Source organism: Hyperolius riggenbachi, chromosome 1 (assembly GCF_040937935.1).
Source record: "Hyperolius riggenbachi isolate aHypRig1 chromosome 1, aHypRig1.pri, whole genome shotgun sequence".
NCBI classification, from domain to species: domain Eukaryota; kingdom Metazoa; phylum Chordata; class Amphibia; order Anura; family Hyperoliidae; genus Hyperolius; species Hyperolius riggenbachi.
In genome coordinates, this window is record NC_090646.1 from 359,218,239 (window position 1) to 359,246,192 (window position 27,954).

At 42.3% G+C, this 27,954-nt stretch overlaps 1 protein-coding gene across 2 annotated transcripts; it reads right to left on the bottom strand.

Annotated features, from left to right (window-relative positions):
* Positions 1-426: 426 nt before the first annotated feature.
* SMIM7 (small integral membrane protein 7) lies at positions 427-26,650 on the bottom strand. 2 transcript variants are annotated; one of them, XM_068234214.1, is made up of 6 exons: positions 26,593-26,650; positions 25,756-25,798; positions 23,308-23,349; positions 13,180-13,232; positions 5,060-5,150; positions 427-615 (listed from the first exon to the last, which is right to left on the bottom strand). In XM_068234214.1, exons 2-6 carry the CDS (start codon positions 25,779-25,781, stop codon positions 600-602), a joined length of 228 nt encoding a protein of 75 aa, XP_068090315.1. In that variant the 5' UTR covers positions 25,782-25,798; positions 26,593-26,650; the 3' UTR covers positions 427-599. The 2 variants fall into 2 exon arrangements, with proteins under 2 accessions (XP_068090315.1, XP_068090314.1); XM_068234213.1 differs by lacking the exon at positions 26,593-26,650 and having other exon boundaries at positions 25,756-25,843.
* Between the last annotated feature and the right edge of the window lie 1,304 nt (positions 26,651-27,954).

A 27,954-nucleotide genomic window follows, 5' to 3' on the forward strand; every position in this document is an offset into this window, starting at 1 on the left:
AACAGAAAGATAAAATAAGGTATTTACAAATTTGCTTTATTTACTTAAATACATAGAGATATGTTTTACAAATGTACTTATTACCATTTAAGATTCATGAATTTAGATCCCTACTTCTTTATGACACTTGTTGCCAAGCATTTAAAAAGTTGTAGTATATTTAAACATCAACCAAATACAGTAAACAAAACCAATCTGTAACCAACCTGTCAGTCTGAACCCAAAAAACAGCTTATGTAAATAAATGCAATGTAGAAGAACCCATCACAAAGAGAAGAACATTTAGGAGATTTGCAAGATCATTTAGCATAGAATCATTTTACAAACCATGCCACCTTGTAGCGTTCCAAAATGTTCCATATATTGTGATTTTTTAGAAATGTTATTTTAATTAATTTGAGAAACTATTTTGTGGTCACCAAGCTCTTTAAGTCACATATTGTCCTTTATTTACAAGTATACAGAAAACATATTTACAAATAAATTGGAACCGGGTAAGTATTACAGGAATATGCCAAGGTAGCAGAGTGGGAAGTGAAAGGATCTTTGTAGAGTAGAAAATCCATTGTCCAGCCAGTGTACTTCTTGTCTCTGTCTACTCAGGACCCAAATAATCTAAAAAGTAGAAAAAAAATAACACAAAATGGCCAGTTACCGTAAGTAAATACTTTGTTTCAACACAGGTTGGAAAAAAAACACTTGATAATAGCAGAAGAAATGCTACAATTACTTTTTAGGTTTGTTTTTTAATAGACAAATTTATATATAAAAAATAATGGTGTAAACTATGGATAGTGCAGGCTTCCCCAACTTACAAAACAGGTTCTGTTCTGGGAAGTTATACATACTGGTACATAGATAGCTAGATGTTTATACAGTTCAAACAATCCTTTTTGGTTGTGTTCAATGTACTTTAAAAAGCCTACAATAGTTTATATGATTCTGTAACATGTTATAACAAAACCAATATGGTACATTTTGTACATGAGGGCAACGCTGAGTATGAGACATTTGTAACCTGAGTGTTTGTGACTAGGGGACAGTCTGTACCAGAAAGCTGTGTGTGGGGGAAGGGTGTAGAAATCTGTGAACAGTACAGAGGCTATTGGAAAGCTGCAATACCTGAGGAACTGAAACTTTAGCACATTATTTTTGTCAGTTTTTTTGATTTTTTTTAGTCAAGAAAATAATAAATACCACAAATGTAAATGTATTATTTGTTTAGAGCTCTGCTTGCTGATTGGACTGACAAGTTTGTAGTTACAAGAAAGCTCTCACTTTTTTTTGCATTAAAAACAAAAATTAGCTTTTTTTAAAACCTAAAGTATTTGCAATAATTCAGGTTGGAGTTAGATTTCTCCCATTAAAGAGCCACACTAATCTAACATGCATACAGACTGTTTCGGATTGATTGATCCTCATCAGTACATGGCATAGATTAATGTGGTTCTATGGAGTAGGACTTAAAACACCCAGAGTTACAGACTACCCAGCAAGCTCATGTTTTCATTAAAATATAGTTACTCTGAGAACGACACAGCTTTAGTTATCGATGAAAAAGCCTGGTGGCTCTTTTTGTAAATGGTTGACACTGCTTTTCTACAGCAGTAGTGTAACATACTCTTCTGCTTTTAAAGTGCAACTGTCGGGCATAAAATCAAAAATCAATTCTTTATTTTTATCTGGTAAACAAGTAATAAGGATGCTAACCAAGTAATCCAAAAGTTAAAATCACTATTACTTTTTTTGTTGATAAATTATCATTCCCCAGTTTACCTGACTCTTATTTGGCACACACAACATTTGATACGCAAAAAGGAAGTTGCAGGACATGCTGGGTTGTCCTTTTTTGCTTCTATACTTCCTCTCAGACTAAACAAATGCAGCCTGATTGGCTGAAGCCTCTTTCCCTCCTGTTCTCCCCTCCCACACCTCTGTTCCTCTCTGACTGGCCAATATTTCTCATGCTGAGACACTTAAAATAGGAAATGCTAAGAAAGATTTTCTCTTTTTTTACTGCAGAAAAATCACTAAAATCAAAACGTGGACAGTGCAATACATATGTTATGTAAGTAGAGCAAGTATTTATCTACTTATATATGTGTTTTTTTCTGAGATAGTATGGCTGACAGCTCCTCTTTGAAGGCCAAATGAACCCAACATTGAAGAAGGCAAATAAGGTTGATAAGTGAATACAATTCAAACATTGTACAGTAGCAAGGTATGCTTTTACATGAGTAAAATGTGCTTGTCAGCTTGAGTACAACTTGCTTTCAGCCCTCTGTGGATTTAGCTGGTGGACAGGTCAGCCAAGAATATCCATGTGACACCCAAAGTAGGAAGAACAAGTCTATTTGTTCCAGTATTGCAGTGAAAAATGTGATTGAAGGTAATGGAAAATAGCATTGTCAGAGGCAGTGAACAGGGTGGAGCATGGTAATAGGCTGCACATTTGTTTCACTAGCTGCACAGGTCATTGCACACTTTTTTCATATACAGATCTATGCACAAGAGATGATGGGGAGATAATCACTCACTATGCTGGCATAGGGTGCTGTAGACTTGTGCTATACAAGATGTATGATTTCAAGACCTCACTTTCTGAAAAAGGAAGCCAGCAAACTGTACTAATTGCAGGAATGTTCCATTTGTACTGTACATACTGGTGTATAGCTGCAGGAAACCCCATCATTAAAACACATTTCGGATTATGCTTTCAGAATTTAACGTTAACATTGGGTTTTCGGTTTTGTTGAACACATTATCAGTTGAAGGTGCAAACCAAGCTCCAAGAAAATAAAACTTTTTTTTGTAATAAAAATACTTAAAGCAAATCAGTAACTTTAAAAGAAAAAAAAATTAACATACTTATCCACATAAAGGGAAACCTCTGGATAGTCCAGAGGTGTCCCGTGTCCTTCTTGACCTCCCCCCGTTGGCTGGGACCTTCTTCTAGTTTGCAGCCACACTCTCCTATGTGTATGGCTTACAGTGCAGGTGTGGCCATACTTATGCATGTGCAGTTGGTACTGTGCTGTGGAGTTGGTACAAAAATCATCTGACTACGACTCCTCAGTTTATTGAAACTACAGACTCCAGGTACCCAAAATTGCTCTGACTCCACAGCCCTGGTATGTACAGTACCTAACTTTTTTACTTTTACAGATTGCTTTTAAGATTTTTATTTTTACAGAAAATGTGAACTAAAAATAGAAGTATGAGATAATTGTATGCATAGTAGTAATGGTACAGACCTTTCCTGCAGTTTGTACATTCTTACTTACTTACATTCTTAGCTGCAATTCGGATGTGAAGTGTAAATAATAGCCATGACAGTGTAAGGTAGAATCTGGTTCATTCCGCTCCCACACAGATACAATAATAACCATTTGAACATTTTGCGCTATGTAGTTATCAAAAATCTTTGTGCAGGTAGAGCCAGGGCTGCACTAGCTGCTGCTTGACTGCCTCATTTGCATAGAAAAAGGTACTGGTCTATTACTCTTGCAGTGCAGAAACAAAAGAAGTAAGTATGTACCCATGTTTACCTCTTCAATTCGCATGTCAGTTTAGATGTGCTTTAAAGAGAATCTGTATTGTTAAAATCGCTCAAAAGTAAACATACCAGTGCGTTAGGGGACATCTCCTATTACCCTCTGTCACAATTTTGCCGCTTCTCGCCGCATTAAAAGTGGTTAAAAACAGTTTTTAAAAGTTTGTTTGTAAACAAACAAAATGGCCACCAAAACAGGAAGTAGGTTGATGTACAGTATGCCCACACATAGAAAATACATCCATACACAAGCAGGCTGTATACAGCATTCCTTTTGAATCTCAAGAGATCATTTGTGTGTTTCTTTCCCCCATGCACTGAAGTTTCAGGCTGCTCTTTTCTTCTTGCAAACAGCTTTGCCCTTGTTTGTAATTCCTCAGTATGTGAAAGCCCAGCCAGCTCAGAGGACGATTTATCCAGCTGATTAGAGCAGCTTCTCTCTTCTTTCTTATCTAAATAACACACAGGCAGTGTGCATAGAGGGGCCAGAAAGGGTGAGTTCATAGCAGAACCACAACACTGAAGAACTTGGCAGCCTTCCAGACACAGGCCGACAAGTCTGACAGGGGAAAGATACATTGATTTATTACAGAGACTGTCATAGTAGAAAGTGCTGCAGTTAGCCAGAACACATTAGAATAGCTTTTGGAACATGTAGGATGATAAAAAACAGGATGCAATTTTTGTTACGGAGTCTCTTTAAGTGCTATTGAGAATACATAAAACAAGTATACTCAAAACCACTAAACATCGCTTTTATAAGGGACTCTCATCATCAGATGTAATGCAGTGCCACAGTAGGCCCAATGATGATTTGTTTGCTGGGGGCCCGGAGGGGTGGTGTTTTGCCCGACGAGCAGCTAAAAGTCTGATGTAGCAGCCTCCCACATCTGACATACTGGCCCCTATTCAATTAACTTTTATCTTGAGTTTTCTCAGAGGAGATGTTTTCACAAGAAAATACTCAAATTAAGTTTACTTTTATTTTTTACCTACTGTTTAGTACTTTTCAATTGATAGATGTTGACTGGTTATTTTGTTGAGAAGATGAAAAATTATCTCCTGGGAGAAAAGTTAACTGAATAGGGGTCCCTGGCTTGAAAACATCTGGAAACTGCTGTACGAAGTCTCCCTGTGTTTTTGTCAACTTAGCCTTATGGTGCCCATACATGGTACAATTTTTTAAATTTTTTTTTTCGATTAGATAATTTAGTTCGATTATTCCGTTAGATCGAATATAAAGATGTTTCCAGCATGTCCAATCTGATTTTTCTCGAAAAAACTGGATAATCGTTCGAATTTCTTGATCGAAAAAAAAATATTTCAACTTTCATTCCATTCGATCATTAAGATCGAATAAACAGGATAATAGAACGTTTTTATTGTACCATGTATGGCCACCATAAGTCACTTTGCAAGTGTTGTATTTCTAAAGTAACATTCAATGTGCTTCAAGTTGCTATAGTGATCAGCATTTACAGCTATGATATATCTGCTCATACTTACACAACCATACAAAACATCATAAAAATGTTCCACAAAGCAATAAAAATTCGGAAGTATCGGAGGCTGAGCAGGAATTCACGAATATTGTCACCTGAAATAAAATGGGAGAAGCAGTTACACATTGAAAAGAGAAAACACAAATCAGTGATGAGGATTGAAGCAAAGGACAATTTTGCACTGTATAATAGTGGCAGCATGTTCTCTCTTTCCCCATTTCTTTTATGGATGGCTCCCACCACCTCCTCTGTGACACATATGACCCATCCCTTCTCCCATCAATGTGACACACACTAACCCTTTTTGTTTTTTTTTCCACCCATAAAAGTTTTCTACCCCTTTCAGATCTTCCACCTCCTCTGTGTCATATCTTTCCTACACCAACACCAATAATAAGGCAAGTGAAGATGCCGCTCAACCCCCAACAAAATTAAACTTATGCAATACTGGATCCGAGATGAACAAAGTCCAGATTCAACAATGCAAAGAAGTGAAATACATCTGCACCATGCTTCAACAAAATCTGTATACATTATTGCTAAACATATTCAAGTTAAAAGCTTGCATAGACAGCCATGGTAACAGCTTACATGTTTTAGACCTCACAGGTTTAGTCATAGCTGAATAGTCTCAGCAGCTGCTTACTACTGACAACAGCAGCAGTTGTCAATTGTGCATTTGTATGAACAGTCACAACACAAATTCACCGCAGGATGGAACCTACTGAGTGCTGGCTTTTAATACGCTGTGGTTTGGACCAATTCATAGCCAGCAAGGATCAAGCCTGGACCTGCAGTGAAGCTGTGCATTACCAGTAGCATTAGTCCGTGTAGAGCTGTTTAGTGAAGAACAAAAGATGCTGTCAGTAGTGAACAGCTGTCAAAGGGGCCCTGTGACTGTCAGAAGAGTGAAGGGTGGGAATTTGCATGTGTCAAATAAGAGTTAAAAGGGCTGGAAGAAATAGTACTCTGTTTCAGGAGGATGCAAATGAAGAAGTCTAGTCTGTTACAGGGAGTAGACAGGAGAGACAACAGTTTGTCATAGTGGGGTGTAGGAGGGGCAGGTAATGGTCACCTAGTTTTTTTTCCTGTGTATAAATGAGGTGGACACTGGAGGCATGGGGAATAGAGAGGGTCACTGGAGGTACATATGGAGCACAAGGAATAGAGGGGATCACTGGAGGAACATAGGTAGCACAGGGGAAGAGCGAAGGACACTAGTTACAGAGGAGGCACAGGGGAACAGCGGAGGAGACTGGAGGTACAGAGGAGTAGAGAGTGTCATTGTAAGTACATAGGAAGCACAGGGGAATAGAGAAGGCCACTGGAGGTACAGAGGAAGCACAGGGGAATAGAGAGGGACACTGAAGGTACATAGGGAGAACAGGGGAAAAGAGAAGGACACTGGAGGTACAGGGGAATAGAGAGGGACACTGGAGGTACAGAGGAGGCACGGGGAAGAGGGGGACACTGGAGGTACAGAGGAGGCACAGGGGAATAGAGAGGGACACTGGAGGTACAGAGGAAGCACAGGGGAATAGAGAGGAACACTGGAGGTACAGAGGAAGCACAGGGGAATAGAGAGGGACACTGAAGGTACATAGGGAGAACAGGGGAAAAGAGAAGGACACTGGAGGTACAGGGGAATAGAGAGGGACACTGGAGGTACAGAGGAGGCACGGGGAAGAGGGGGACACTGGAGGTACAGAGGAAGCACAGGGGAAAAGAGAAGGACACTGGAGGTACAGAGGAGGCACGGGGAAGCGGGGGACACTGGAGGTACAGAGGAAGCACAAGAAAACACTGGAGACACACTGGGGTAGAGTGTTAAAAATTACGTACAAATTACACTTAAACATACCTACAATCCTGATCTTGTTCATTAACTGGGGAATACCAGTACTAAGTAGAGGTTTGATTGTAGGTGACTGGATATTGGCTAAGTGTTAAGAGACCAGGGTTCGAATCTCGGCTCTTCCTGTGCAATAAGCCAAGCTATTCAGTGAGGAGACCTTGGGCAAGCTGTTCCCCAACACTGCTACTGCCTGTAGAGCGCGCCTTTGTGGCTGCAGCTCAGGGAGGGAGGGGGGGGAAGAGAGGGAGGGAGAAAGAGGGAGGGAGAAGAGAGAGAGAGAGAGGGAGGGAGGGAGGGAGGGAGGGAGGGAGGGAGAGAGGGAGAGAGGGAGAGAGGAGAGAGAGAGAGAGAGAGAGAGAGAGAGAGAGAGAGAGAGAGAGAGAGAGAGAGAGAGAGAGAGAGAGAGAGAGAGAGAGAGAGAGAGAGAGAGAGAGAGAGAGAGAGACACAGACTCATATATTCCACCTACTGCAACAAGAAGGAACCCTAGTTACACCATGAATCAATATGTAGAAAATTGCTCATAGAGATAGTCACAAACATTTTTTCTTTCATCCCATGAATAACAAACATTAAATACAGGCCCCCTATGTGAAAAGCGCCCTCTTCTATCCATCACTGCTGGCCTGCACATGCAAACATGGACCAAAGCCACTCAAATATTCCATATGGCAATGCTGAAGTATTTTCCAAGACAATGAATACACATCAATTTCAGAGTGTCTTGATTAAATTCACTTGTTGCGTTAGCAGTGTTCGGGCCCTGCCACACAGGAGACTATTTGGCGGGTCGTTCTGTTTTTTTAAAAAAAAATGCTTCCATTGACTTGCATTAAAATCCCAATCGTGGCCATTTTGCAGCAATTTTAATGCAAGTGAATGGAAGAGTTGTTTTTTTAAAATTAAAATGACCCGCAAAACGCTCTCCAGTGTGTTAGGGCCCTTAGTTGAAAGTTAGCAATGCAGACAAACATTGTGACCATAGTCTATAAAAATTCTGTACTGAGAAAGGCAGTATATAACCAAAATGTCTCAAACGGAAACCCGGACTGACCACCTCCAATCATACATGTTAGGTGTCTGTAGCCAATATGATGTGCCAGCCAGCTTTTATATTTCAGGGACAGACCATGGCTATCCCATATCCATGGTTATACACTGCAACTGGCATTCACCAAGCTGCCAACACAGAGGCTCAGAAACGTTAATTAACCAATTAGAGCCTTTTGGCAAATAAAACGTAACTTAATTGTATTCATGAAAATAGTATAGAGAGGCCAATACATATATACAAAGGAGATCCTAATGTACTAATGAATACAAATCAACACGCCAATCCATTGACAGGAGTGTCATATAAATGACCAGTCATTAGCACAAACAACATTATATTTTATAGGCAGGCCAATTGCATAATCATAGTTGGAGCAACTTTATCCACTTGCGTACCAGCAGTCTCTGGCCCCTTAAGGACCAGAGACTGCCGGTATGTCAAAACGGCACTTACCAACGAATCGTCGCACATACCCGCCACTCTCCCATTGCTGCAGGCCCCTTTCTCTGCCGTCGCTATGATGACAGAGCTCTGTGCGCCAGTCAACCCTGTCCATAAATTTAAATAATTGTGATTGGCTCACAATGATCACACGGTCAGGAGCCAATGAAATCAGCTCCTGCCTGGCTCACAGAGCTCTGCCGTCATAAAGACAGCAGGGCAAATGAACTGCAGCAGGGAGAGAGTGACGCGATCGGCAGTAGCGGCGGAAGCACGCGGCAGGGAAGTTCAAATCTATGCCCTGTGAGAACCGCACAGCCACATGCAGAACGTAGATTTCAACCAACATGCTCCAGAAGCAGATAAATTGTTTCTGCTGCAGCCCTTAATTAACAATGCCTCCTGGATGGCGGCTAAATCAAAGGTGCTAATAAAGCAAACTGCTACAGTGCGGAACATAAATCATACCCAAGATGGTGGGGGCTTCGTCAGGATGGAGTACAATTGTGCATGTGAAATTCAAATACTGGCATAGACATAATTCTGCACACCCAAGTGTAGCCCAAGACAGTGCTGCACACAATGTACGTCACTAGACAGTCAAACACAGAAGCATACTCTACAACAGGGACACACACGCTGGGGGTAAGTTGATCCGCCAGGCGGAATCCTTGTGGGTTGGGCGCTGCTGTATACATGCCTGATTATTGGCCGCCTTAACCGACTTTAGTCAGGTGTGTGAACAAGCTTTAGGGGAGACAAAACACTTTCAGGGAAGGTCTCACGTGTCCGCTTGATCTCTCCTGGCACACCATGAACAGCTTTCCATTGAATCCACAAAAGGCTTGTGCCCACTGGGAGCGATTTTGCAACACTCGCCCTTTTCCTGCAATCTGCAAAGAGCTGATCCTTGTGGCAGTGGTCTCACTAGCACTACACCATTTTGGAAGAAATCCCAGAACGATCGCATTGTTGCTGCAGTAACCAAATCACGATTTGTGAATCAGTGTTTAATCACGGCACTTTGCTGCAAATCGTTTGTAGTGATTCCCAGTCCTTATTTACCAGTAGTTTCAAATTTAAAGTACCCCTACTACATTCATGAGGACATAGGCAAAAAGGATGCATAGCACCCTGATGGAGTCCTAAAGTTGCCAGTTAGGTTTAAAAACACACACTATGGCGGCCGCCTGTTAGACGTGACAGTTTTCCACCGAGTTTCCCACCGAGCATTAACCAAACTAACTGCTGACACGTGTGGTTACAAACACTCCCATTTGGATGCATTATAAAGCAACCTGAAAGCACCCACTCTTGGCAATAGGGCAACTGAACAAGCGTAGTAAACCCATTATTTTGCCGTTAGATCTGGCACACAGATCTGAACAAGTACGATAATAGCATTCTAAAAAATAAAGCACTGCTCATCTAAAAATAAAGTACTTCATGTGACTAATTAGCCAGGGATACTTTTCCAGTAGGATTATCCTAAGTATAATTACATTTTATCTGTTTAGCATCCACTTAATACTGTAAAGAAAACCTGCTTTCCTGCAGATAAATAAGCTGCTCCTTAATGAGGAGACAACGTGCTTAGCCCCTAACCCTCAAACCAATAATGTAAACATAGGAAAAGTAGGGAGGGGGGCAGTATAGATGTACTAGATATCTTTAAAGAGAAACCATAACCAAGAATTGAACTTCATCCCAATTAGTAGCTGATACCCCCTTTCCTATGAGAAATCTATTTCTTTTCTCAAACAGATCATCTGGGGGCTCTGTACAGCTGATTTTGTGGTGAAACCCCTCCCACAAATAATGTCAGTGCCTCACAGCACTGAAGTCCTGGCATCACACTGTGGGAGTCTTGTTGCATTGTGGGAAATAACAGCTGTTTACAACTGCCAAAAAAGCAAGCAGCATCTTTTTCTAGTGACATCACCTGCCAGCAGTAAAAATGTCGCCATGTGATAAATGTCAGAATGTAAATCTGGGAGAGGAAAGATTTTACAATGGGCAAACACTGACTAAATCATTTATACATAATTATGGTAAAATGAAGCACTTTTTTATTACATTATTTTCACTGGAGTTACACTTTAAATGTATTACTCATGTATCCCAAATGAGAGCTTAAAGCCTATGTAAGCCAAGATAAAAATGTTTCAGTTTTAGACAGAGAGAAAAATAGCACCACTGTCATTTATTATTGCTTTTTTTACTCCCATTACAGAGATTTCCTCCCACTTCTGGTCTTTGTTAACACCCATGAGTTGGGCAGAGACCTAGCAATATCTGACAGGGGTTGTACCCTCCCCTCACCTCTTGTCCTAAAAACCAAGCTTATCAGAGGTTTTGGAACTTTTATGCTCTATTCAAATCCCCCCACCCACTAAAAAAAATAAAATCGGAATTAAAGGGGCCCATACACTGGTCGATTTCAGCCTTCGAGCGACCGATCGATTCGATCTAATCGATTGAAACTCGATCTGACAGGATGGAAGATCTAGGTTGATCTGCTGCTGGCAGCAGATTGATGGCCCATAGAGTTGCATTGGATCTAATGGTGCAATAATGCCTTTAGATCGATTTTCAATAGATTTCCAATAGATTTCATCCTGAAATCTATTGGAAATCTGTTCCTAGTATGTGGCACACATCAGATAGATTCCTGTCAGATTCAACCTGACAGACATCTGACAGAAATCTGATGGTCGAATCTGCTGCAAATCTATCAGTGTAAAGGTGCTCATACATTAGAACGATTATGGGCAGATTCGACCAAGAGAAAAATGTATCTCTAATCGATTCTGATTAGAGATAAAATTTGCCTCTAATCGAATCTACCCATACACTACAGGCCAATTCCCGTCCGATTTCAGCATGAAATCATCAGGGAATCGGCTGAGCCGCCACGTCCCCCTCGCCCCTGCCCCCAAAAAAATATAAATGTATGTAATGTAGTGCATTTATACATTACTTGTCCTGTAGCAGCTTCTGCACGGTGTCCGTCTATTTCGCCGGGTAACAGCCGCATACACGCTAGCGGCGCATAGTGTCTGACGTCAACCGCTATGCGCCTTCGTGACGTCAGAGCGTCGCCGGCGTGTATGCGAAACCCGGAGATGGACGGAAACCGCGTGGAGGCTGACATCGGACTGGTAATGTATAAATGCACTACACACTGCATACATTTATACATTGCGGCGGCAGCGGCGGGGGTTTTGTCGTCTCGTCACTTGTTCGCAAATCAGCCGCCGTATCATCGTGCACCGGACCAACCGACCTCGGCCTGAAATTTTCCAACATGCGCGATCGACTGTGCGGCCAATTTCTCTCCCAAAATTGGTCGCTTTGTCGGGCATGCACTTGGCAGCACCAATTTTCATCCAATTCGATTATAATAATCGAATTGGATGGTCGATTTGTTGGTTGTCGCCTAGTGTATGGCCCCCTTAAGTTAGAATTTTAAATTCATGCATCAAGCACTGGATTGGGTGCATTAAGATCGGTAAGTATTAGATAAAGTATTATAAAATGAGGTATTTTATAAATTAGTAAGCATTTTAAAATGAAGAACAAATCACAACTGGCAAGGTTTCAAATACACCCTTCCTTGAATCATCCATATGAATTAAAGCAAGCCTGGATTTAAGAGATTATTTGTATGTGTAGTTGCACAAGTACATGGAACTGAACTGGTGTCTCATATTGAGTTTCCTCAATGCTGATAAGAACATCTAGATTATTCATCATCCTATCCATACAATGTATAGGGCCAACACTGAAACACTGGCTAAACAAAAGAAAAAGCAATTTCCCTTTAAATAAATGCCAGCACAGAGCTTCTCAGACTTACTAAATCCAAATGACTAACCAAACAATGGAACTGCAAACAGGGACAATAATGCATTGGGCTTGGTCCACACCAGAGTCAGTGTCCCAATGGCCAGCCGGAGCAGACAGTGCAATATCTGTTGCAGTGGTCCATTGTTTTCCACATAAAATCCTACATAGGCTTCTATAGAACACATCTGCTCATCTAAAATTATCAGGCAGGTCGGGACTTTGCATTTAAAGACCATAATAGATCTGCTTCAAAATGATGTGTGAACAACAGATTCTATTATTAAAATACGATCATGTCCGTTAGGCGATTTGTAAAATGGACAAAAAGTGTTTATTTTTTGTGCATGTGAACCAAGCCTTAGCTTTTCACAGGTGCTTAGCCTTTTTTCTTATCATAAAAATGACAGTATAATGCTATTGAAATAGAAATGCTCCATTCCTGCTTTCAGTCCTGCATTAAAGGTGGACCTTCTCCATACAGAGGGGCACCTGACTTGGGCACAAAAAAAGACGTGATTCACCCAGTTCCAGAAAGAATTTAAAAAGAAGTTCAAAACAGGAAGAAATGTCCTTACCTGTGGCTTTGTTCAACCTATTTACAACATTGGCGTGAGGCAAAGCTGAAGACCATAGGCAAATAACACTATGCATTCAGTAAGTCAAAGACAAGCGTGTAAACTAGAATAGCTGACATCAATCTGACATAATCATCTTTCATGGCAAGGCTAGACTGCTGAAAGCCAATTGGTTCCTATATGTCAAAACACATCACTGGTTTTTGTTTTATGACAAAAAAATCCCTCACTAGACAAAATTGCAGAACCATAAAAGTACAGAATAATAACTAGCTGGTTCAGCAACCAGAAACATGCACTGCATAGATCTATGAGTGCTTCTCCCCAGTAGTCAGTTTTGCATTACTTACCTGTGGTTGCCAACGCAGGATCATCGCCAAAACCCTGGGATTCCCTTCTCCTCCTGTCAGTGAAACAATGACAAAGTAAAAGGTTACACTGATGATTTATGGCTTCATGAAGATACTAACAAATATGCATTTATGTAGATGTTCAAAATGTATTTTAATTTACCTACCCAAGAAATATTACACAAATATATAGTATTTACGGTATCTATAAGCCATCAACAAAGCAGCAACCCCGATATCCCCAGCAGAAAAGTCTACAATCAGACTGGATATCATCTAATTCAGCTTTTCTCAACCTTCTCACCCTGGAGGAACCCTGCAATTACTTTTTGGACCTCAAGGAACCCCTGCAAGTAATTTTTGGATTTCAAGGAAGCCCTGGCATGGTCTTTAAAAGCTGATGTGGCTGTTTATGCCACCACCCCATATTACAGTACCCTTTATTACAAATTCTAATGCTTTTTATTAATGTGCTCATTATCATTCTGACCCCCAAATTAGTGCTTCTTTTTACAGTACCCCCTATTATAGTGTGCTCGCTATCATACTTCCCCCAACCCCCACGATGAAGAAAAATGCCAAATAACCCCTGCAGAGTACTCAAGGAACCCTGGGGTTCCAGAAATCCTGGTTGAGAAAGCCTGATCTAATTCATTACTTAAAGAGAAACTATTAGCCAATATGTGCCCCCCCCCCCCCCAAAAAAAAAACCACACATTTGTAAGTAGATATATACTTGATCTACTTACATCACATATGTATTGTAGTGTCCACGTTTTTATTTCACTGAATTTGATATAGTAAAATGTTGAGAATTCTGTTCCTGGCATGGGCCATCTTGTGCCCCCCAGGTTTAAGAATCCCCCCCCACTCCCCCTTTTCCCCGCACTGATTGTGAGCACAGCGGGGAGGATAAAGCCAGCAGGCACAGACTCACCTAATAATGGATCCAAGCACTGGTGTTCCCATCTGTTCTCTGCACTACCACCGGAGGCAGTGCAGAGAGCATAGAAGGGAACTGCAGTGCCTGGAACCATTATTCCAGGAGTTTGTGTGCACCGCCTTTATCCTTCCCCGAAATTCAGCATGGGGAAGAGGGAGAATGCAGCAGGCAGCAGAAGGGCAGAGGGGGGGGGGAGCGGACATGCCTCTGGAGGAGGGGGGCCGAGGCAGTGACAGGAGACAGCCTCTGCCCCCTCTCCCTACGCACTAACAGCGACTGTAAGATGAAGAGTGAAGGGGAGACCAGGCGGCCAATCACAGCGCAGAGAGGTGAGTGACAGAGGCTTCAGCCAATCAGGCTGATACAGCATGCCTGTCACTTCTCTTCTGCGGCCGTGCGTACGTTTATAGAGCCTGGGGGCATGGGGAGAGAAGACCTAATTGGAAAAAAGTAAGATTGTTTTTATTTGCCTGGTTAGCATCCTGTTTAACATTGTGATAGCCTGCAATAGAAAATTAATTTTGTATTTAATGCCTAACAGTTGCTCTTTAACAAATGGCTGATCCAACCACAGCTGCATCTCCAATCTGGCTTCACTGAGTCAGAAGCATCGGAGAGCTGCACCTCAGCCGAAGCTTGGCACTGAAAGGCAGCAGCTTTACCTGCATAGAGGTGGAGGGGCCACTGATTCCTTATGCAAGTATTGCCATGCTGAGCACCCTCTGCAGGAAGAAGAGATTCACCGTGTTGTAAAAATAGGGTGTCTCGGACTCTACAGTCCTGGCCAAAAGTTTTGAGACTCTCAAAAATATTAGTTTTCACAAAGTTTGCTGCTAAACTGCTTTTAGAACTTTGTTTCAGTTGTTTATCTGATGTACTGAAATATAATTATAAGCACTTCATACCTTTCAAAGGCTTTATTGACAATTACATGAGATTTATGCAAAGAGTCAGTAATTGCAGTGTTGGCCCTTCTTTTTCAGGACCCCTGCAATTCGACTGGGCATGCTCTCAATCAACTTCTGGGCCAAATCCTGACTGATAGCAACCCATTTTTTCATAATCACTTCTTTGAGTTTCTAAGAATTAGTTGGTTTTTGTTTGTCCACCCGCCTATTGAGGAATAACCACAAGTTCTCAATGGGATTAAGATCTGGGGAGTTTCCAGGCCATGGACCGAAAATGTCAATGTTTTGGTCCCCGAGCAACTTAGTTATCACTTTTGCCTTATGACATTGTGCTCCATCGTGCTGGAAAATGCATTGTTCTTCACCAAACTGTTGTTGGATTGTTGGAAGAGGTTGCTGTTGGAGGGCATTTTGGTACCATTCTTTATTCATGGCTGTGTTTTTGGGTAAAATTGTGAGTGAGCCCACTCCTTGGATGAGAAGCAACATCACACATGAATGGTCTCAGGATGCTTTACTGTTGGGCATGACACAGGACTGATAATAGCGCTCACCTTTTCTTCTCCTGACAAGCCTTTTTCCAGATGCCCCAAACAATCGGAAAGGGGCTTCTTCTGAGAATATGACTGTGCCCCAGTCCTCAGCAGTCCATTCACCATACTTTCTGCAGAAGATCAATCTGTCCCTGATGTTTTTTTTGGGGGGGGGAGAGAAGTGGCTTCTTTGCTGCCCTTCTTGACACCAGGCCATCTTCCAAAAGTCTTCGCCTCACTGTGCGTGAAGATGCCCTCACCCCTGCCTGCTGCCATTCCTGAGCAACCTCAGCACTGGTTGCACTCCGATCCCGCAGCTGAATCCTCTTTAGGAGACGATCCTGGCGCTTGCTGGACTTTGTTGAACGCCCTGAAGCCTTCTTAACAAGAATTGAACCTCTTTCCTTGAAGTTCTTGATGATCCTATACATTGTTGATTTAGGTGCAATATTAGAAGCCACAATATCCTTGCCTGTGAAGCCATTTTTATGCAATGCAATGATGGCTGCATTCGTTTCTTTGCTGGTCACCATGGTTAACAATGGAAGATCAATGATTTCAAGCATTACCATCCTTTCAACATGTCAAGTCTGCCATTCAACCCAATCAGCCTGACATAATGATCTCCAGCCTTGTGCTCGTCAACATTCTCACCTGAGTTAACAAGACAATTACTGAAATGATTTCAGCAGTTACTTTAATGACAGCAATAAAATGTAGTGGAAAGGTTTTTTTTGGGATTCAGTTAATTTTCATGGCAATGAAGGACTATGCAATTCATCTGAACACTCGTCATAATATTCTGGAGTATATGCAAATTGCTATTATAAAAACTTAAGCACCAACTTTTGTAATTTCCAATATTTTTGACAGTCTCAAAACTTTTGGCCAGGACTGTACCCTCCCCCATCAGCTGCCAGGTTCCCCCTTCCCCCATGAAGCCCCTTTCCTGGGCAAATTTGTCGAGGAGAGCTTCAGACGGCTTCTAGCGGAGGGAGAAGCAGAGCTGGACAGCCTTCTGCATGGTTTTCTGTAGCCTCTGTATCAGCTGTTCTCTAAAGATGCATACACACGTCGGATTTTCACAAACGACCCGTCGTTTGGACGTCAAATCGGGCGTGTGTACAGTCTGTCGTTCAGCTGATAAGACTGGACTTGAGCGATCCGCTTGGCGGATCGCTCAAGTCCAGTCTCATCAGCTGAACGACAGACTGTACACACGCCTGATTTGACATCCAAACGACCGGTCATTTGGACGTCCAAACGACGGGTCGTTTGCGAAAATCCGACATGTGTACAAGCCTTTACAGCATAACAAATCAGCTGATATCTGAGAAGACTTTTCTGCTGGGAATATAAGAGTGGCCAATACAGATAGATATATATATATATATATCTAATCAATCTATCTCCTTAACTATCTCCCTATAAGTAGCCCTTTAACTACCGTATCTCCCTATGAGTTTACATGGTAATGGAAAGGGCGCATGGATCAGACCATTGTTCATTCCCCCCCCTACCTCCTCACTGATGTCAATAAGATGGTGACAGCTGCCATTTTCTCTCTTTCTCCTGCAGTATATACTAGAATGCAGCTCAGGTGATTCTTGGCAAGGGAGTAGCTGGCCTGTCAATTGCCCTCCCTTTTGTGGCCCAGGTGAAGGGAATGGCGAGTGAATAGCCAGAGTGTGAGCCTGCTGAATCATTGGGGGGGGGGGGGCGCTTTCATGTGACTGCATGATTTATGCCCTACAGTTGGATAAGTATAATCGGAATCATTTATTTCGGCAAGCACAAACGGGGGGTTGTGCCCGGAATTGGATTTGGATCATACAGGTTCTGAAAGGATGGGGGGGTAATGTCCATGAGCCGAAGCTGCCATACTATGGCGCCACCAGTCACATTTGGCAATCATTTGTCATCCCTAAGGAGAAATGGGTGGGGGGGGGGGGGGCAGAGGGAGGCAAATGTTCATCAGTGATGAACCAGTTCTGTGCGGTCTATGCTGCTAAGGGTCCCGATTGCTGACATCTGGAAGTGCTGGCCAAGGTGTTCCAGTTCAGAAGGTGCAGTAATGTTAATTTCTGTGGGGGGTCCAGACTCCTGGGTAGCATTCAGCAAGGTGGTCAAGATTATCTGGCTGTCACAGAAGCATCCAGTATAAGGTGCTTTTGCAGGGTGGGGGCATTTATTTGTTAACAGGAGAGGGAAATAAAATATTTATTGCAGCTAGGCTAAAATAAGTAGCTAGTAAATTTAAAGAAATGAAACCCCTATTTGGGATATAAATTTTATAGAAAACTTCCCAGACCAAATTGTATAAGGAAAATTAAAATAAAAATAATAAAATTAAAAAAAAAAAAAAAAAAAAAAGAGCACACACATACACGAGTTTTGTCTAAGCACTGTCAGACAACTCATGCAGAAAACCCAACACAGAAAACTGGTACACAAGTATGGATTCAGCCTAAAAATAACAGGACTGAGTTTTTATGTGGCTCACCATTTGTGACACATGCCAGGTGATTGAGTGGACTTTAGAGTCTAGGCAACATTCTCCACAACTGCCATTTTCATTGTTGTGCTGGTCACTTGACAATGGCTATGTGAACCTGAAACTTGGGCTCAGGAGACGCCAAGGAAGTTTGGTTGCCCCATGGGTGCCCATGTTAATAGTGCCTATAAACCACTATAAAACAGAGGGAACCGGGGCCGCATGCTATACAAACTGCAAGTACAATTTGTAATTTCTATTTTTATTCACTATTAACATTGTCACCTATAACTTTCCTGCGCCCGATATTTAGTGTATAGCAGCAAAGGCAGCACGGATATTGTCAGGTTTGCAGTGGAATTATGGTAAAGCATAGGTGGGATTCGGTTAGGGAACGGTTGTGGGATTCGGTTAGGGAACGGTTGGGGGGTTTGGTTATGGCTAGGTATCAGTGTGAGGGGCTCAGTTAGGGTGTGTGTGTGTGCGTGCGTGCATGCGTGCGTGTTGTTCAGTTAGGAATCGGTGGTGTTTGGTTAGGCGTCGGTAGAGGGAGGGTTTATGTGAGAATATGATTAGGTTTAGCAATAGTAAAATATTGGTGGAATTTACCGATATTTTACTAATTGGAAATTGCCACTGCCCAATAGTAGAATATCGGATATTTCCAGGGCCTACATTTTCGTGGTGCCCATTTTGCATTACGCATGTGAAGCACATACTGTTAGATGCAGACAAATTACACAAAGATTATCTCACAAAACAGAACAACGTATGAACTTGATAGATAGAAAACAAGAAAAAGTTTATGGGGAATATTTGAGTAACACAAAGATACTTGAGTGACACTAACATATCTGTGACGGCCAAGAGGGCATGGAGGATAATGTAGGCCCCAGGTCTTTCAAGCACATCAACAACTCAACAAAATATTGAAAGAATTCATGAAATGATGCAGAAGGAAAGAGGACAGTGTAAAAATTATAGCTGGAGTTTCTAACATTTATAAAGTCAGTGTTATTTAGTCAACCAACTCTTACACACAAATCTTAACCAGTTCACCACTGAGGGGTTTTCCTCCTTATGGACCAGAGCAAATTTCCCCTGTCAGCACTCCTCTCTTTCATTTGCCAATAACTTTATCACTACTTATCACAAAATGAACTGTATCTTTCTACCACCAATTAGGCTTTCTTGGGGTGGTACATTTTGCTAAGATTTATTTTATTCTAAATGCATTTTAAACGGGGAATAATAAAAAAAATCATTTCTCAGTTTTCACCCATTATAATTTGAAAATAATACATGCCACCATAAATAAAACTCACATATTTTATTTGCTCATTTGTCCTCATTATTACACCATTTAAATTGTGTCCTTATCACAATGTATGGCGTCAATATTTTATTTGGAAATAAAGCTGCATTTTTTCAGTTTTTCATCCATCACTATTTACAAACCCATATTAAAAAAAAAAAAATAACAGTAATATACCATCTTGACATACCTATTAAAAAGTTCGGTCCCTAAATCAACTATTTATGTATTTTTTTTTTAAAATGACATGTGGGTAACTATGGGAGAGTATGGGAGGTAGGGGGTACATTGTAATATGTGTAGGGCTTTTATTGAAAAAAATAAATTATATATATATATATATATATATATATATATATATATATATATATATATATATATATATATATATATATATATATATATATATATTTATATTTATTTATTTTTTTTACTATTTGACCACAAGATGTAAAGATGTACACATGCATTACTTGTTGTTGCGTACTATTAGTACCCTAAACAGGAAGTAATGCGTGGATGTGTTACTTTCCAACATCACAATGACACAGGCATCTCATTGATGCCAGCGTTCACTGACACAGGGACTTAGATCAATGAATGGGAACTGTGGATAAATGGTTTGATCCTGCATCAGGGCAACATGCCAGTCAACATTTTTTTTTTTTCATTTTTAAAAGCCAACAGTGCACATAAAAGGAAGATGTTTCAATCAAATGACTTCATAGAGAAATCTACAATAGAGACTGAAATGTCAGATTCAAACTGACTTCCGTTACAAACGTATGTAGCAATGTGTAACGAGATGAGTATAGTAGGGGATTAAATATAGCTGCCTAATATACTGTATATTATATATCCTACACCAGGGCTGCCCAATAGGTCGATCGCGATCTACCGGTAGATCGCGACCGCCTTCTTGGTAAGGCCGCGTCTCGTAAAAGTTTGTTGCAGCCAGCAGCTCATCGTGTTTAGCTGCTGGCAAATAAGGATGCAGGCGAGGAGAGAGGCGGCGTGGCCGCTACGTCATGGCTGGGGGCGGCGACGGGCAGCCTGCAATGTGCGTGCTTGTAACGTGCCCGGCTCCGCCTCCAGCCATGACGTAGCGGCCGTGCCGCCTCTCTCTTCGCCGCCGCTTCTCTCCTGCATCCCATTGGCCTGCCAGAGTCTCTCCTCGCCGCCTCTTCTCCTCTGCCTGCCTGCTAACCTACGCTGCAGGTACATATACCTGGAGGGCCCATATACCTGGCTAACCTACACTGGGGGCCCATATACCTGGCTAACCTACACTGGGGGCCCATATACCTGGTTAACTACACTGAGGGCCCATATACCTGGTTAACTACACTGAGGGCCCATATACCTGGCTAACTACACTGAGGCCCCATATACCTGGCTAACTACACTGAGGCCCCATATACCTGGCTAACTACACTGAGGGCCCATATACCTGGCTAACTACACTGAGGGCCCTATGCGGGGGGTGGGGGGGTGGGGAGGGGGGGCGTGCTTAGCATTTGAGACGTTGGTAGATCTCCTGGCCTCGGCAAATTTTAAAGTAGCTCGCGAGCCGAAAAAGTGTGGGCACCCCTGTCCTACACCATATACAGTTAGGTCCATACATATTTGGACAGAGACAAACTTTTTTCTGATTCTGGTTCTATAAATTGCCACAATTAATTTTAAATGTAACAACTCAAGATGCAGTTGAAATACAGACTAGAAATAAAATGTTAATTTCTAATACTTGTTTGCAAAACCTTTGCTGGTCAAAATTAGGAAAAATAAATAAATAATAATAAAAAAAAATACATCTCTATCCAAATATTTATGGCCCTAACTAACTGTATGTTTCAATACAAGTGTTTTCAATATTCAGTCTTGCTATCCTATATACTAATTTGCAGTTGTAATATGCAGTGTGGACACACTGGGCTTGATTCACGAAGACAAATAGCACGCCTTATCAAAGCTAACACACCTTATCAGAGTAGGGTGGGTAAGAGATTATATTACCTATCGATTTTAATTACCATAACTAATGTAACCTAATGACATTATGTTTGTTTAGGCTGAAGTTCCTCTTTAATAAGGTCATATTTGTAATAATTTACACTGATTTGTTCAGACCATCTTGGCCAGGTGGCGTGTCCGACATATTTTCCCTGCTACATTGCCAACAGATGTCAGCCAGTGTTCTAGGAATGTGTGGTGCAGTTTGCCTAGACCAGGACATGGTGACAGGACTAACAGGATGGCAGGACAGAGACAGGTTACAGGCTGGAAGGAAAGCAAGACAATATAAGAGGACTGACAGGCTATCAGGAAAGGACAAGTTGTGGCCTGGACTGGCAGGCAGGCTGAACTGGGAAACAGGATTGACTGGCTGAACGGATAGGCTGCAGCTTGGATTGACAGGCTGAGAGAGTGCTAGGTAACATCATTATAGACACACAGCACCCGGGTGTGGTTTATCCAGGGTTTTAATAAACATGACTTTCGCAACAGCGCTGTGGCTACACCACCCACCAGGCCAATAAGTAGAGACAACAGGGAAGCAGAAAGTATGGTGTCCATGCCTTCCCAGAAGACACTGATGACTGGATGACTGGTGCTATGTCCCTGTGAACCTCAATGTGTATAAAAGGATTCCATGCCTCAACACATAAGAGCAAAGATGACCTATACAATAAACAGGTAGCTTTAATATCAATATTTATATACAGTCTGGTCATTTCCTAAAATATGAGTGTTTGTATAATAACTTCACTCTCCATAAAAACCCACATTTTTAGAAAAAAAAATGTGCAAGTTTTTATGTTCACCAGTATCTGATGCTAACAGACAACCAACTCGATTTTTTTTAGTAAGAAGTCACAAAATTGCAACATATTTAAGTGCATCTCCAATAAAAGGAAATGAGACAGTAAGTTTTTTTAGAGCAAATGCAATGTGAAAAATTAACTTTAGGTTTCATACATACATATTTAGAGACAGGCTCTGGATACATAGAGCCTTCCAGGTCCCCGGTCCGTCCTGTGGTTCCCGAGCCACCCCCTGTTGAAGTTATAGGTCTTGGGCACTCTTCAGAACTACTTGCATCCCCGAGAAAATTCCAAAGATGAGCGCATCCATATTAGGCATACACGACCGTGGACTTGTGCATGTGCAGTATGGATGCACTCTTCTTCGGAACTAATCTGGGACGCAAGTTCTTTTAACCTCCCTGGCGGTATGATTACTTCCATATTTTACTGTCTAAAAGTGGTGCAATTTTTTTTCACAAGCTTTTAGACATTAAAGATCATACCACTAGATAGATCTGCGACAACCCTGCACATTGCATGCCTACCATGAGTCCAGCTCGGGTTTACCACTATGAACTGCAGATTTTTGTCCCGAGCCTGACTCTGGGTTACAGCTATGGAGGTTAAAAAGTGCCAAAGAGCTATTTGACCTAACAAGTCAAATAGACTCAACCAGGGACAGCACTGGAGCAACAGTATGGACCGAGGATCAGGAAGGCTCTATGCTAGTCAGGTTCTTCCCTCTACACGGGTTTCCATAAAACTTAAAGTGAAATTTTTATTTCAGATTCCCTTTAACCTCGTTAGTAATCCAGAGTCAGGCTTGGGATGGAAATCCGCAGCTCAGAGCGGTAAGGTAAACCTGTGCCTGGGTGAGTTATTTGCAGAAGCTGATGCAGATATCTCTGTGGTATGTTTTATTTTCTTGTTTTTAGGGTCTTAAAGCTTGTGAAAAAAAATGTCACGGCTTTTAGACCCTAAATCTGGAAGGTTATCTAGGGAGGTTAATGTGGCCAGTTTGCACTAGAACAACTTGTCATTATTAAAAATCATTTTCACTGCATCCTGAAAACACAATCTGCAATTTCAGGATTAAAAACATAGTAAGGTACCGGTAAATAAACTTACAGCTTGAAATTCAACACAGCTCCTGCATTTACCAGCAATGTCCTGCAACAAAATAATAAAAACAGAACATCAATGCCAAGTACACCAAACTCAGCACTCTTAATTAAGAGACAAAGCTATATAATCTGTATCCCACATAAACAAGGAAAGGAAGATCTCAATCGTGTAACAGGTCCTACAATATATGGGGTGGTTACAGTTGCAACGGGTACTCATGTAAGCATTGGTGTAATCCTTCATCCTGGCAGGCATTTACAAAGAAAGCACAGCCACAAACTGTAAGAGGGTCCCGGCCAGCAGCAGTGGACACAGGAAGCCTCTGTTAGGGTGGTCATACAGTAGTTGATGGCGGTCTGACTAGCCAAACAACTAGAGCTTGTATGATTGAGGTAACACAAGGAGAAAGTCCATAGGGAACAGTTCTCCAATCACATGACCGTCTGCAATTTGAGGCATTCTATGTGGGCAAATATTGTGCGAGTATTAGGGCCTGTTTCCACTTGTGCGGTGGGAATCGGCGCGGGAAAAATTTGCATGCAGATGCGAATTTTGCATGCAGTTGTATGCAAATTTTCACGCGAATTCGCATATGATTTCGCATGGATGACTATGTATGCGAATTTAACCCTGGCAGTGCCTGTGTGCTTTTTCATTGTTTTTAAGCGAAATCGTGTGCAAATTCGCATGAAAATTTGCATACCAAAACCACATGCGAATTTCCTATTAAATACATTGTATGTCATATAAGTAAGAAGAAGGAAAGCGATGCTGGCACTGCGAAAGCCGTCTACCATCCAGTGAGGGGGAGGGGGGGCAGCACAGTCCAATGCTGGGGCGTATGTGCTGTGTACTGTACGTCTTCAGCGTGCTCAGGTCTAAGTCTTATCTATATTCAAAAAGAAGGAGGAGAGCACCAGCACTGCTGTCATACACTTTAAACCAAAATCATTGAGAGTTAAAAATACACATTGTCCATACAAAAGTTGAAAGACACATACCATTGGTGGCTGGGAATGATACGGTGGGTGCGGAGGGTGCAGAGCCTTACGGCCGTTTCGCGCGTTTTGCACTTCTACGGAGCAGCCTCCGTAGAAGCGCGAAACGGCCGTAAGGCTCTGCACCCTCCGCACCCACCGTATCATCCACAGCCAGCAATGGTATGTGTCTTTCAACTTTTGTATGGACAATGTGTATTTTTAACTCTCAATGATTTTGGATTAAAGTGTATGACAGCAGTGCCGGTGTAGTGAAAAATTTTGCTACCCATCATATTTTGCAACTTGCCATAGAGGACAGTGTATGACTGTGTAGGCGTGGCTCCTCTCTGTTAACAGGCCTGTAATTTTTTGCAACCACAGATCCCATTGAGCTAGAAGGGGGATTGTTCCCTCCAGGGGGGGGGGGGGTTATTAGTTGAGCTAGAAGGGGGATTGTTCCCTCCAGGAGGGGTTATTAGTTGAGCAAGAGGGGGGATTGTTCCCTGGGGGGGGGGGGGGGAGTTATTAGTTGAGCAAGAGGGGGGATTGTTCCCTCCAGGGGGGTTATTAGTTGAGCAAGAGGGGAGGGTTCTGTGTGAGAATAGGGTTTGGTTGGGTTGCATTTTCTGACACAGATAGGTTAAAGGCAATGGTTAGGTTGCACTTTCTGATAACTATACCTATAAATAAATGCAACCGGTTGCAAAATCTGATAAAGTTGCAAAAAAATTCACCACACCGGTGCTCTCCTCCTTCTTTTTGAATATAAATACATTGTATGCAAATCGCATAGCAGTATGCGGTATGCGAATTCTGATGGCTCTGCCGTGCAGATTTTTTCTGCACAGAAATCCTGACAAGTGGAAACAGTCCCATCCACTTGTATTGTCTATGCGAATCTGCATGCAGAAAACGCATGCAGATTCACTCTAGTGGAAACGGGCCCTTAGAGGTGTTGTTCACCCAATCTCGTTAGCGGAATTTCCCTGTTGACTTTCTCACTGCGTCACCTCAAACATAATAGCGCCAATTACTCCCACATCCTAATCATCACACTGTGGTACTCAACTGTGAAAAACATCAAAATGTATATGGCTTAGTTTAGCCTGACACCCACAGGATCAAGCCTACATGTCTAACTACCCTTCATATCTGTGAGTGTTTTTGTAGCACACCTGCAAAACAATCCACTCACACTTTACTAAAGGAACAGGAATGGCTTCATACCAAAAATATCTCAAAGTAGTTTGTAAATCTTGCACATTAACAGAGCAAATATAAACAACCACCACCAGAGCGTGACCAGAGCGTGTAAAAGCTGCAATGCGTGAATAAAGTGTGTAAGTACATTTATGTACGCACACAATAATAATTATTATAATTTAAAAAAAAATGAAAATCTTAAAATGTGTCCTGAACCCCCTGGCACTGTATCCCACTACAAATAGACACGCCCCCTACCCGTTCTCACCCGAATAACAACAGGTCCGCGATCATTGTGCCACAGCAGCGGCCAGCTCACTAGTGTTGTCCGGATCATGAACGATTCGGATCTTTGATCCGAATCTATTTTATGAGTCGATCATCCGAATCATCAAAATGAACGATTCGGATCGCAAAATGGGCGGGGCCAGGAGCGACACGCCCCCTCTCAGCGGGCAGCAGGGTCCTGGAAGCAGGGATCGCTCTGTTGTATGGGAGGCAGCCTTGCAGGGAGACAGGTAGATGAGAGAGAGGGGACATGGGTGCCACTGCCAGATATGTGTAGAGCACACATACTGGCTGCAATGTGCTGCCCATTATAGGCTGGCTGTTCCGTAGTGCTGCACAGTGATCACATTGGAAGCTTTTGGCTCAGCATAGCTCAGTAACTTTGCAGGCACTGTGATTGCAGCGTAATATGATCCTGATCCTCCTGCACTCGGCACTAAACAGCTGCACTTATCTTCTGGGAATGCTTTCTTTCACTGTGCAACCTTTACTTTCAAAGTGTACAGATGAACATATAGGTGAAATATATGTAAAGCATATGACTTCAGCATGTGGGTATTACGTGCAAACATTTCTGCTCTCTGCTCGTCCCTCCTCCCTTCTCTGTCCACTCCCTGCCCTCTGTCCATCTTCTCCCCTTCTCTGTGTGTCCACTCCCTCCCCTTCTCCTGTCCACAGACCTGTCCTGCTGTTCATTTCACCCCCGAATGCTTCCGGTAGTAAAATGATCCGAGATTCGGATCAAAGATCCGGATCTCTTCAATGATCCGATTCGAATCATCCGGATCATTGAAAAGATCCGAACTTCCCATCTCTACAGCTCACCACCGCTGAGATTCTTCCGCATCCGGCTACAGTCAGCCAATCACACCCCGAACGCTGCACGCCAGGGAAGTCTGCATGCTGTCTGCAGAAAGAATCCATTGTGGTGAAGATCTCTACCCAACATATTGTAAAACATTAGTCTTCACAGAAATGGCTGCCGTCAAAGACTGGGGCTGGCATCATCGCGCTCTAGTGTAAGCTGTAGTGTGTCAGATGCCAGCGCAGAGTTCAGATGAGATTCTCGTGTTACCGAATGTGACCATCAGGGGGAGTATGTGAAAATGTATGACGTTTTGTTGAGGAAAGAACTCGGTACCTGTGTAATGCACTTCAATTTTGGCTCTACATGACTTCAGCTTTGAGTTTATGTGCATATTTAACACGGACAGTGCTAGCAAAAGAAACTGGTTATGACCAAATGTGACGTGTTGAAAATTAGTACCAAGATTCTAACTCTACAACCATAACTAAATGGTTGGAAATGTGCGACATAATGCCGTTTTTTCAATTTTCCAATAAGAAACAGATTTCTGCAGCAGTAGTCAAAAATTGCCTTTTGGAAAATGGAAATCTGTTGGAATGACGCGTAACTGAATCTCTGAATCGCAGAACTCAGAAGCCAGTGGCGAAGCTAAGGAGCTATGGGCCCCGGTGCAAGTTTTAAATGGGGCCCCCCAAGCACTCTATATATAACGATTGATACGGCGCACCAAAACCTGCCAAGAATTTCCACAGTGTCAGAGGTGCAAGTAGGGGATGGGAAACAGTTTGTTAATGATTACTATTATTTAAATACTTGATCCTTAAGCCAAGTAAAAAAAATGAGATTTACTCACCTGGGGCTTCCCTCAGCCCCCTGCAGCCGATCAGTGACCTCGCAGCCCCGCTCTGACGCTCCAGGACCCGCCGGCGAACACTTCCGGTTTGGCCGTCACCGGCCGACAGGCATGGGAATGCGAGTGATTCTTTCAGGAGGCCGCAATAGCAGCATAGGGGGCGATATACAGGCTGGGAACGCGACGAATCACTCTCGTTCCCATGCCTGTCGGCCGGTGACGGCCAAACCGGAAGTGTTCGCCGGCGGGTCCTGAAGCGTCAGAGCGGGGCTGCGAGGGCACCGATTGGCTGCAGGGGGCTGAGGGAAGCCCCAGGTGAGTAAATCTCATTTTTTTACTTGGCTTAAGGATCACTTTAAGTCGTTTTTTTACCTTATGCATCCAGAGAAATTTTCACCTCCTGTTCATTCGCCAATAACTTTATCACTACTTATCACAATTAATTGATCTATATCTTGTTTTTTCCGCCACTATACTCTGTACAGTGCTGCATAATATGTCAGTGCTATAATAAATAA